Consider the following 12,529-nt stretch of genomic DNA (forward strand, 5'->3'; position numbering starts at 1 on the left):
TAAGACCTTTGTGAATTCTATCTGTGTCAAACTCGTACATGGTCCTTTAATTCGTTTTTTTTTAATTCTGAAAACTTTCGCCATTATGTATCCTCGTGTTCGTCATCAGAAAATCAAGCTGTGAAAATCACTCACGTGTACGAGATTGACTAAAATCTGTCTCGATATAATCTGCAGCGCTGAGACAGAAACGACCTTAACTTTTGATTAAATAAAGCGAAATAATATTTTGAGCTTGTTGGAAAGATATTCAATAGTGGAGTATTACTAAATGTAAAACATCGGAAAAGCATCTTCGTGAAGAAGTTTGCTATATTAACATCTTCATAGCAGTAATTAATTTTCGAACATTATCATTGTGAAAAAAAATCATTCAAAAATATTAATTCAATTGAGAGATATGGTTCAAAGTTAATCACTGATTGGAAAGACAACAAAAAGAAGACAATTTTATACTCAACCAGAATGAAGTTTTAATCTGTCTCTTTTGATAGAATAAATATTTTTTTCACTGATAACCCTCTACGATTGAAGATTTCTTAATATGAAATTTGATGCATGATCAAAGCAAAATCCTACAAGAAGTTTTGTTTTTTCTTCTTCATTTTCCAAACTTTTTGGACCTACCTCGGAGGTCCTTTAATTTAACCTTTGTTCGTTCGTCTGTTCGTTCGTCCGTCCGTTCGTCTGTTACCTGCTTCTCGGGATTAGCCCATTAGTTTTTTTGAGTTTTTACATAGTTATGCAAACGACAGTACCCAAAAAGTGACGGAGCCCGATTTTCGAAAAAAAAAAATTTGGGGGCAAATTTGGGCCAAAAACTGCCTAAAAATGGGGTGTTTTGGACTTTGAGTGAAATTGCAGGGTCTATAATAAGTGTCTAAAGCCGTTTTTTCCGAAATTTTTTTTTTTCGCCGTAAAAATCGGATTTTCTTATTTGGGGAAATTTCCTTTTAGTTTTATCATTTTTAGGGAAAATGAGCATTTTTCGCGACTGCCTTGGTATTTTTTTTCGGATTTTTAGGACAATGGTGCGTAAAATTATAATGTTTAAAATCTGATTCCAAAAATTATTTTGGGCAAACTTGGTCCAAAAATGCCTAAAAATAATAGATTTTTTGCATGCAACCGTACATCCTGTGCCCAAATTCAGGAATTGCCATAAAGCCATTATGGTAATAATCGGGAGGACACATTGCTATACATTGTAGATTTTTTGCATATAAAGATAGAGGGCAAGGTTCTTTTAAAAGTGGCTGAATCAGTTTTTTTCTTTTTGGTCTCTCTCTAACATCGTTAACATGGTTAGCTTCATAGATCGAATTCTTTCAGTGTTATTCAGCTATTGAGGCATATAAGGTGTTCACATCGACCGTTTGCGGTTTTTCAAAATTATTTTTGATGCGAAAAAAAAGAATTTGTGATGTACAGGAAAGAGTAATGAGAAATTCCAATCGAAATATTAAGCAATAATTTTTGTCGAAGTCGTAAAGTATAATCTATGGCATCATTTAATCACTATGAAAAGGAAAACTTATTTTGATGCCAGAATTGTGTGGGTGAAGGTTAAGGGGAGGGGAGATAGAAAACCTTTTAATTATGTGTTCCTCGTAAATTTGCTGCTCTATCCCACTGTTATAATTCTCATGCTTATCCGTAAAATTCCTTTTCTTTTCTACGAGAAAAACTGTCACGATTTTTCCCTTATGCAGATGCAAGTAGTATATCCTAATGATCCAGCAAATTTATATTTGCCAACCCATTCTTCCATGCTTTTGAAAATGAGTTAAAAAAACAAGGAACTAATAATTTTGATGGAAGTTCATTCTGTACTGTTGTGTTTGATCAAGAAACAGTTCTTTTTTCTGTCTTTTCCTGGGGTGGGGCTGGGATCTGAACGAAAAGCAAGAGCTGTCAAAAAGCCTCACATGGCTTCTAATTCTAGCATGACTTTTCTTTGTCTACTATCGAAGGTAGGTAAGATAGCTTCCACTTAGCCTTAATCTTTCTCATTGGTTGCTGATCATCAAGCAGAGAGACACCAAATACCATCTACAGATCTTTGGTACTTCGCGACTTTCTTGGACCAACATAAGCTACTGCCCGGGGGGGGGGCAGTGGGTTTACAAACTGACGGTATGTGCGGCGAAAAAATTGGCTTTTAGAATCGCCTTTACAGTGCAGAAAAAAATCGGCGAAATTCATACCTGCATTTTTTTCAAATTTTAAACTATTTTCGAGCAAAAATTTGCAATTTTTCCTAGATTTGCTGAAATTTCCACCCATTTATCAAAAGTCCACCCTTACAGTGCATTTCTGATATTTTGAAAAACATACCCTTAACCGCCGCACATACCCGTCGGCCAATTTGCCTGACTGCCCCCCCCCCCCCGGAGCTACTGTCAAGGAGCTCATTACCCTGTTGGAAGCACATGAGAAATCGCCCAAAAGATCTTTTCCCACTGAAGCGTTTGAAAGCTATTAGAATTTGGAATCCCATACATATCAGATTTTATTTGTCAAAACAAACGACTGCAACTTTCAAATATCTCATGTAAAGACTGAAGAAAACTGCTTAGCAAGCGAAACAATATCAAACGTCAACCGTTATTAATTACCCCAAAAAGTCATTAATTTATTCAATTCAATTATCTCTTTAGGAAAAGGAAATTAAGTTCCTTTTAAGGAATGCAAAAATGACGTTTTTCAACTTCCTCATCAATTGATGAGATTTGAAAAAGGGGTGGAGTTTAGCTGAGTATAAAATGCGCAGAAATTTGGAGTAAAAATCACAATTCAACAGAGAAGAAGAAGAAGAAGAAGAAGTAAAGAATCCAAGCAAAAACAAAGGTAAATTGAAACGTTTTGTCTTTACCAAAATGTGAAGTAAGAAAGCTATATCTTCTGGTGGATATCTTTAATTTTCTTCCTGCTTCACAGATTTCAAAATGCTTGTAAATAAAGGAAGATTCTTTTGCCCTAACCTTTGGCAAACGTACGGAACTCAAGTGTGTAAACTCAAACACTTCAAAAGGCGATGAAGATTCGTCCTTCAAAATTTTCTTCCTTTTCTAAAACCAAACAGGTGGAAGCACTTCGAACAACTAATCGTAAAGATCTGCAGAATTATCCACAAGGCTATTCAGAAAAGTGAACGAAATGAAGTTTCCGATCGCCATCTTTTTGATGGGCGCAACACTGGTTCAAGGTAGGTTTGATTTATAGCCGTAGCAAAAAGGTGTGGTGTAAGTTTGTGGGTTTGACTCCTAAACCGAGTCAAAGCAAAGATCTCAAAATTGTACTTGATGCTTCTCTGCTTGATAATCAGCACTAAAAGAGAATGGTCAAGGGTAAGTGGAGAAACCTAGACAAAGAAGTGGTTCCCTTCCTTACCTTCGGATAGACAGCGAAGGAAAGGGGAACTTTTGGGTCAACCTCAAATCAACCTCGCAAACTTAGTTTTACTTATGGCCCATCCTTGTTTTTAATCACGATGTTTTCATTGTTTTTCGATGGTGAAAGGTCATTAAGTGAATTCGGTGAGAGGTTTAACCTTTAGAAGCTGGAAAATAAGAAATGCAAGCAAGCTATTTTAATGACGAAGAAAGATCCATTATCGGTCACATAACCATACATTTATCTCAATCCAGGTCTACTTCACATTTCCAAATGTAACCCACAAAGCTATGTCAAAGTTGGATGTTTCAAAGATAATATCGTTCCAAAGCGTGCACTGACAACACAACTTTTAAACAGAATGGATCCTCACAGTAAGAAGGGTGATGGTCAATTGATCGACCTGAATAATTACGGACAATCATTGAAAGAACTCGTCTGTAGATGCAGTCAACTTGCAAAAGCAAAAGGCTTTGAATATTTTGCTATTCAATTCTATGGAGAATGTTGGGCAGGTCACCCAAAGGACGCTACGAGACATGGTATCTCCAAAGGAGGATGCGTAGATGCGAGACTGAAAGATGGAAGTTGTGGTCCAAGATCAACTGAATGCGCTGGAAAATGTGGCGAAAACTTCGTCTACAGAGTCGCTAGTAAGTATATTCCTCCAAATGCTAATAATAGTTACTTATAATTTTCCATTCATGCGGGCGGTATTATTGTATCGTTCTTCATTTGAACTTTTCCAGAAAAAATTTGAATATTTTGAATATTGGGTTAATATGGTTATAATATAAACATTTTTGGAAATTTACTCCCCCCCCCTCAAACATTGTGACTTTTGGCAGGTCTGACCCCCCGGACAAGCATCAGTTGACCCAATGGACAACCAAAATTACCCTCAAACAGAGTAAAATTACCCCCAAACAGAGTAAGTTTACCCCCCGGACAAGGCAAATTTTGTAAATCTTTCACTACCCCGGACACTATATCCTCCACCTCCCAGAAAGAGCTCTATTTTTACTAAATTTGATAATGAAAATCAAAAATAAAGTTTAAACTAACTAGCCTCATCTCGGTGAAAAAACAATCAACTGTATAGCTGAAAAATTGATCTTTACGAATGATATGTGACTAGCAACTAGAAACTAGCAATTTGAGTATTAAACTTTTATCGTAATTTAATTATTCTATTTTCGTTTAACAGAGCCAGTGGACGGCGGATGGAGTTCATGGGGAAAATATGGTGCATGCGTAGGAAGATGTGGTTCAAAAGGCGTTCAACGAAGATATAGAACTTGTAGCAAACCACGCCCTGTTGACGGCGGTAAACCATGTGTTGGACCCAGGTTCTCTACCAAAACATGCCAGAAAGCTGCTTGTCCAGGGAAATGGCAAAACTGGTCCTCATGGACACAATGCGTACAAACTAGACAAAGACGCTGTACTGTTAATGGTAAACCAGCTCCCCAAAGCCAATGTGGTGGAAATCCAACAGAGAGAAGAACATGCCAGAAATGTCAAGGAAACTGGGGAGGTTGGGGTGTTTGGAGTGACTGTGGAACACCAAATAAACCCTGTGGTACTGGGTCTAGAGTAAGACGTCGAGTCTGTTTACCTTTTCCTGGATTCCACTGCCCTGGTAAAAGCGAGGAGAGAATATCATGCCAACATCAGTGTAAGAAAACGTGTGTTTGGGGTAGATGTAGCAAGTCTTGTGGAGGAGGAATCAGGATCAGAGCCAGGAAATGTGTAGCTGTTGGCACCAATATTGTCGTCTCTGGTTGTCCTGGAGTATCTTCCCAACAGGGAGCATGTAATACACAAGTATGTCCAATCTGGATCTGGGGACCATGGAGTCGATGTAGTCGCACATGTGGCAGCGGTTCCCAAAACAGGGCCCAAATCTGTGTTGTACCTGGAACATCACCGCCTAAGGGAACAACTGGATGTAGTGGCAAAGGAAAAGTTGAAAGCAAATCATGTTTGATTCGAGGATGTCCTGTCTGGACCCAATGGGGTTCTTGGTCGCCCTGTCCAAAATGCCGCCCATCAGGAACACCTGCTCCAAAAAGAATCAGACAAAGACGCTGTGTTTATGAAGGATCGAACATCAATGCTGCAGGATGTCAAGGAGCTCGTATTGAGTTTCAAAACTGTATAACATTAAACTGTAAGTATTTTTTTCTTGAATTTTTCATAAAGTCTATTTCGAACATTTCTTTTTTCGATCTACAACCGTACCATATAATACAAAGTTTGATAAGTAAACAGGAAAACAGATATACATTACAGTTTGGTTAGTTTAAGAACTCACTTATAATGACATAAGGTTATGCGTTTTCCTTCTTAATACATTCTACTACGATTAAGTATATTGGCACGATATCACACTCTGGCTATATTATTTCCTAGGCGGTCCACTACCATGTTCTGTCAAGTGTTTACCAACAGACATTGAAGGGAAAGTTTGTGTTCGAAACAACGCCGGTAGAGAATGGACAATGGCTAACGAATGTGCATTTAAACGATTGAGATGTTCCATGCCAGGCCTTACAATGAGACATGGAAAATGCCTAAGTAAGTCAATTTTTTTTAAGAGATCGAAGATTCCCTCGTCATTATTCAATTCACTTGTTTTAAAATAAGAGTGATATCGTTTGCTTACTCGTCAATCCTAATTCACAAGTTTTTTACATTGGATTGACACATATGTGGAGCAAGATTGGTCATAAAGAGGAAAATAATTTTTTTTGCATATATCAGCATAATATAACAATAGGCAGACACCGTCCTGATATGAAATATGTGTCTGATATGAAACGGGAACACTTATGTAAAAATAAAACCTTTAATTGAAAAGTCATTATTATTTTTGGATTGAATAGAAATTCAAACCAAAAATGAAGTATGTGAAGAAAATTTATCTAACTCTTGTAATCAGACTCAAAAGGTCCTTAGTATTTATGGTATTTGAGAAGCTAAAATAAAAATCATGCTAGGATTTTTTAAGTAGCTTTATCCTCAAATCAATTCTGAGGCCATCCAAAAATAATGAAACAAAAATAGTTTACCCATAACGACGTAAGAAAACTTACCTTAATGATGGTTTTTCTTTTACAGCACTACCAGGAGGTGGACTTGGACCAATTGGACCAGGAGGACCAATTCCGGTTGGACCAGCCCAATAGATGATCAGCAAACAAATTCAATTTTTTTAACTTAATTAACACTGAAATTGAAAGAAAATAATTTATGTTGAAATTAACATTTTACTAGATACAGTGCTGCAAATAGGGAAATTTCAGTTGGCCGGTAAATTTTCGCGTGTAACGAGCAGGGGGTCTGGCGGAACCATCATTGTAGTTTGTTATTACAGATTGACTTATTGGATTATTAGATTGGCTAAACACCTATTTTAATTTAAAAAACTGTTCCTCTTTTAATTAGAAGCGCTATTAAGTATTTTATCTAAGCCTCTAATCTTCAAATTTTAAGAGCCATTTTTTTAAGGGTCTTCAGGGTGTGATACCTAATCCTCTTGGATTTTGATGAAATTTTGACCAAATGATCTATCACACAAGAAAATAAGACGCAAAAACTCTGTTTCTACAAACAACTCTTGATGGAGTATGTTGCTTTTTCAACCTTTATAGTTAGAGATTGTAAGAGTCTGCGCGTAAAAGGTCGAAAAAAAGAGGGGGGTTGAACTTAAACCTGGGAAAAAGAGGGGGGTTGAATAAAAAGAGGGGGGTTGAGGAATTTTCATTTTTAAGAGGGGGGTTGAGCTAAAAGAGTGGGGGTGCCATTTTTAAGGGGGGGCTTGATACCCCTCTGCCCACTATAGGAGGTGCTAAAGATTTTCGGGGAAAATTTTGGAGACTCAATTTGATTTTTTCTGATTCCCTACAAAAAGTTCTTGAAATCCACTGTAAATCAGCTTTCTAATGTACTTAAAGAAAGGTTCATTGGCTTTCAAAATCTGCTCCTCACCAGAGTGATTTTTAGGGGTCAATTTTCCCTTAGTAGCCTATCTTTGAGACGCTATATCTGTAAAACTACTTGAGATATCAAAGTGAAATTTTCAGAGTCTTATTTTCTTGTGTGATAGATCATTTGGTCAAAATTTCATCAAAATCTAAGAGGGTGAGGTATCACACTTTCTTTATTCTGAAGATTTTTAAAAATGGCTCTTAACAGGACAAAATGAAAAACTGAGCTTCAGAATGGCCGGTAGAAACTACGAAATAAAAGGTAATTACCGGTCACCGGCCGTTATTTGCAGCACTGAGATATTATAAGAAAATGTAATGGTAGAATTTTTAGAATTAAATAGAATATATTTAGCAATTATCACATTAAAAGCTTTCGTTAGATTTATCACTTTTCACATATACGGTCATTTTACGCTAAACTTAGGTAGACTAAGAAAGTATGGGGATTTTCCAAAAATTAAGAGTCTTTAATCTCAATTCTTCCAACATCTTAATCTTACCTTTGTGTATATAAAAAAATTCCTACATTACATAAAAGATAAAAATATCATTTCTATAACCTATGCTAGCGACAATATCATATCAAGCCTCGATACATGAACATTTCCTAAGTCAGGCCAAACGATTTTGTATATATAACAAAAAGTAAAAAATGCTTGCATCAAATTCCTGTCGAAAACACATTAGCAAGTGGTATCTTTTAATCGAAACGATTTCCTCAAAGACCACTGCAAGCAGACACAGCCAAGAGCGATCTCTTGAAATTTTCTCTTGAAATTTAAAATTTCACAACAAAAAACCTTCATAACGAAATTTAAGGGATTGCATTTGGTATTCTTTCGCTCCTAATGTAAAAATACTTTGAAACTATTAGTTACAAAATTATCAAAGGAAAAAAATTCTTATTAAGTCGAGAAAGTACAAAACTAATTTTCTTGCACTATCAGATTCTATTGGTGTCATAACTCATCCAGTTTGAGAGAGATAATTTCCAAACCAAACCCAGTGATGATCAAGTTTAATTCATCCCTAAATAAAACAAATAAAACAAAACCTGCTCAAAAAATGTCCGATATTTTGGAATTTTACAGTGTGTTCGAAATAAAAAGTTAGGTAAAATCCTCAAAATAAGATGCATTTTATCTGTTCAATCTAAGGATATTTATGATTAAGGTTATTATGATTCTTGTAGTGTCATCTGCGAAATTAAGTCCCAATGTAAATTTGAAAAGGCCTTATCCGTGAAATATTTTTGAAAAAAACTCGAAGAAAATGTAAACTGAAAATGTAAAATAAATCACTTTTTAAATGTTTACTGGTATCAAAGAAGCGCTAACAATGTGCATTTCAACAACCAACATGCATGATTTGGCAGTTAAAGGCACAAAATCGTGAAAATACTCTCTCCCGATAGTGCCATCCGCGAAATTAGGTCTCCACAAAATCTTGAAATTTCGCGGATGAGCTCAACATTAAAGTATTTCAACTCTGTTCCGCTTTCTTTTGTGTATCTTGGGTTCTTGATAACTTGGTTGATATTTATTCTTCCAGCTGTGACGAAAATTCACACTCAGTGACTTCTTACGAGAGGAGGGGTGATTAAGGTCACCCTATAACCTATCATTATCTTCTCATTAAATAGACCTTTCATAAATTACGTCAGAAGCAATTCTTACCTTGTTTTCAAAATATTGCTATGGTAATTGATTACGAGGGAAGTTCATAAGAATTTTCCTCGGTTTTATAAAATATCGCTTTAATGACTCAAATAATTTAGTTTTCTAGGTAATCGTTTCAAAACGAAGCAGTCGTTAAAGTAATATTCATGATATTCATGACGTAATCTTTTCTACGGAAAGACCCCAGTTTTTGCAAGTATTGGCAAATTTTATACAACTTTTGTCTAGTTTAAATTTGCCACTACTAGCTAAAACCGGGGTATTTCCGTAGAAAACATTACGTCATGAATATCATGAATATGAAAGCTTATCTTAATTTTTTCATGACAACTCACTCGGTCTGCCACGTTTCTAGATTGCTGACATCAGCAACATCAGTGAACAATTCTTTGACTAATTTCAAATTTCGAGCATCCCATAACTTGATCTTTTGATCCACACTTGTTGATATCACGTCATTGCCAGCGTTCGAAAATTTCACTCCTTTAAAAAAAGAAAATCTTGAAAATGTAAAATTTCAAATAGACCTTATCAGAGTTTTTGATTTTTCTAAAAAAGTGATGCATTGTGGGATTGTTTCGGAGTATTACAATAGAATTCTCTCGAGGAATTTCTAAGAGATTTCTATTGTAATATACACTTGCATTACTGTGTAATACACAGACTCTTATACAGGCTAGAGTTTATTCATTGTTATTATGGGAAAATTGAGTCAAAAAGCATGTAAGTTCCCACATCCCTTAAAAATGTGCTGAGCTTGCGAAAACATTACAGTGTTTTAACATAATTAAAAAATATGGTCTACATTTTTAATGGAGTACGAAAATATTTTGCATTGCTTTTACATACTTAGCAAACACCCGGGAGGGGAGGTACTACTCTTGCCGGCCGACGGGTGTGCTCCGCTGAGGTTCGAAAAATGGACCCTACGTGGGACTCGTTTTCTTAAAAATTTTGCCGAAATTTGCGAGAAAAGTGACCCTGAATGGGACTGAAATTTTTCACCAAATTTTTCAAAAAAGGCACCCTACGTGGGACTGATTTTTCTATTTTGGTGTTTTTGCGACCCTACCTGGGACTGGTGGAGGTTAAAAAAAAGTACCCTGACCAGCGGCACATCCCCGTAATCTGTTTTGCCCTAGTACCCCCCCCCCCCCCCCAGGGAGCAAACAACTTCATAAATGGGTGAAGAAATTCAAATAAATTCAAAGAATTTCTGTCCGATTACTATCTTCTTTAAGGAGATTGAATGGCAGAGCAGGCGAATGTATTTTGTCCTTATTGAGACTGCGTATTGCACCCTGGGGCAGATTGATTTGTCCAGTATGTCACGCCACATAAAACTAATTGTGGCGCAGACTAAAAGAAAAATTAGACAGCTAGATAGATGTATAGACTAACTTTAATACTTGGGAAACTGACTTCGATAATGAAGGCTTCGATAAAAATGATAAAAATGTTTTTGTTTAAAGTTAATTCTACACACATTAAGTAGCGTTTGATTTAATTGCTACACATGTATAAGAACATAAGGTTTCGATGTCCAAAATGATAAAGAACAAGTTAGGAACATTTTAAGGCTTTGCGGACTCTAAAACACCTGATTTCTTAGGAAAATGAACAAAAATGTTTAAAAAATGGCGAAAATAAGAACAAAGTTAAGAAAGAACGAGTTAAGAAAGAACATTCGAAGGTATGTTCTTATAAAAAAAACGTGTAGTCTATTTAGCTGTCTAATGATAGTAATTGACTTTCATTGTATAAAAAATAATCTACTGTTTGTCCGTCCTCTAAAGGAAAGAGCAAGTTTGTTGTGACACTTTCATCATTGTCAGTTGGGACATTCATACTTTCTCGCTGTACAAAAAATGGAAAATATTCAAGTAATAACCATTCCAGTATGGCTATTACTTTTAACTGCAAACAACAGATTAGTTTTTTCACAATCAATATTGTGTGTGGAGAGAAAAAATATCACCGTCATTCCTCACATTGATATTTACCAGCAATGGAAAGGAGTCGACTGGATAGAAGAATCTATTAAACATCAAAGCATGCAGCTAAGGTACTTAGTAAAAGCTTTACTGGAAACATCTTGTTTTGAAGTATGGTTTTATTCACCCATTCAAGACCGCTGTATTCTACAAACTGAAGACAACTATGTTCGATTTCTGGAGACAGAATGGTTGGCAATGACAAGCACAGACGATAACGACATTTTGAATCTTCTGTCAAATATTCCTCGGAGTAACGATGAAATAGAGCAAACCTTACTGTTTTTCAGTTATTATATTTACCCTGAGAAAGAAATAACACATAAATCGATAATCGCAGACAAACTGAAAGTGACACAAGACAAATATAATATCATTTTGTTATGCCAAAAAGGTAACTCTGTTTTCTGCACCCAAAGTGGAAACTGGTTAGCAAGACAAAAGATAATAAACATTACCTTTAACACGCTATCTTTCAATCCACATCTTCATTCTATTCTATTGGACCTCATAAACAATCCATCTTACGATTGGCTTCAGAAATATACGAGAAACCAGTACCATTGTCACGTGTCAAACTCAAAGGAGGTTAATATCTTTGTATGGTCAATCAATTTCTTAAGACAAAACCAAACTGCTGGCCAGAAAAATGTTGATATGGCTTTTTCAATAGGAATACTACAGAAACAATTTAATTCTTCTGTCACATTCTACCGCGTATTAGTGGTTGGCGATTGGTCAAGCAAGCCATACTGGGGTCCATACAGTTTAAAATCTTTGGAAAAAGAACCAAGACTTGTACGGAAGGAAGATCAAAAATCAACAAGCGAAGTTATCAAAGCCATGGATATAAGAGGTATTAAGTTACACATAATCTTTTATAACAAAAGCGTAAAACCAGATTTGGGCGCTCTTCCTTTTACATTGGACAATGCAATTATTATTGTTGTAGATGATCACATCGCTGAGTCTCCAGTAATAAACAAAGATGGTACTTTCGTTGTTTCGCCAGAAGATTTTATGAATCCTTTATTTATTAGAATGCTGTCCAAGAAAATGAACTCAATCATATGTGGAAAGTAATTTACGATAAGGAGTGTTAACCCAGCTGGCACGCAACGTTTTTTCAACGTTTATCTAATGTTCGTAACGTCCATATCCATATAACGTTAGATGAACGTTGAAACAACGTTGCGTGCCAGCTGGGAAAATCTTTCTCAAAAATGTGGAAACTTTTTTTTTTTGAGAATTTCTCAACATGGATATGAAGAAGAAAAATGAAGATGAAAACAATGAAGATCTTTTCTACTGTTTCAAAAATCATGACATAAAATTGTTTAGAATATTTCAACCTTGCTGATTTCAAATTTGTACTCAGATCTTTCGTACCTTTAGGTAAAAAGTTACAGCACTCTGAAGTTGGCCTTAAGGCCAAAAATGACCAAAATCAGAAAAATGACCAGCT

General features: G+C 35.8%; 2 protein-coding genes across 2 annotated transcripts in view; one reads left to right on the forward strand and one right to left on the reverse strand.

Annotated features, from left to right (window-relative positions):
- Positions 1-2,812: 2,812 nt before the first annotated feature.
- LOC136812147 (coadhesin-like) lies at positions 2,813-6,648 on the forward strand. Its single transcript, XM_067068618.1, has 6 exons — positions 2,813-2,850; positions 3,086-3,208; positions 3,651-4,049; positions 4,604-5,569; positions 5,812-5,976; positions 6,520-6,648. The coding sequence occupies exons 2-6, from the start codon at positions 3,160-3,162 to the stop codon at positions 6,585-6,587; spliced, it is 1,647 nt and encodes a 548-aa protein (XP_066924719.1). The 5' UTR covers positions 2,813-2,850; positions 3,086-3,159; the 3' UTR covers positions 6,588-6,648.
- A 1,202-nt stretch (positions 6,649-7,850) lies between these two features.
- Positions 7,851-12,529, reverse strand: part of LOC136812182 (tRNA (34-2'-O)-methyltransferase regulator WDR6-like) — a 48,210-nt gene continuing 43,531 nt past the window's right edge. Inside the window, exons 21-22 of the mRNA XM_067068664.1 lie at positions 9,406-9,553; positions 7,851-8,420 (exon numbers count right to left, since the gene is read on the reverse strand). Of these exons, the coding sequence (XP_066924765.1) occupies positions 8,351-8,420; positions 9,406-9,553 (218 nt within the window). The 3' untranslated portion in view covers positions 7,851-8,350. The remainder of the gene's footprint in view (positions 8,421-9,405; positions 9,554-12,529) is intronic.

Source organism: Clytia hemisphaerica, unplaced genomic scaffold (genome assembly GCF_902728285.1).
Source record: "Clytia hemisphaerica strain Z4C2 unplaced genomic scaffold, Clytia hemisphaerica genome assembly, whole genome shotgun sequence".
In the NCBI taxonomy this organism is placed as follows: domain Eukaryota; kingdom Metazoa; phylum Cnidaria; class Hydrozoa; order Leptothecata; family Clytiidae; genus Clytia; species Clytia hemisphaerica.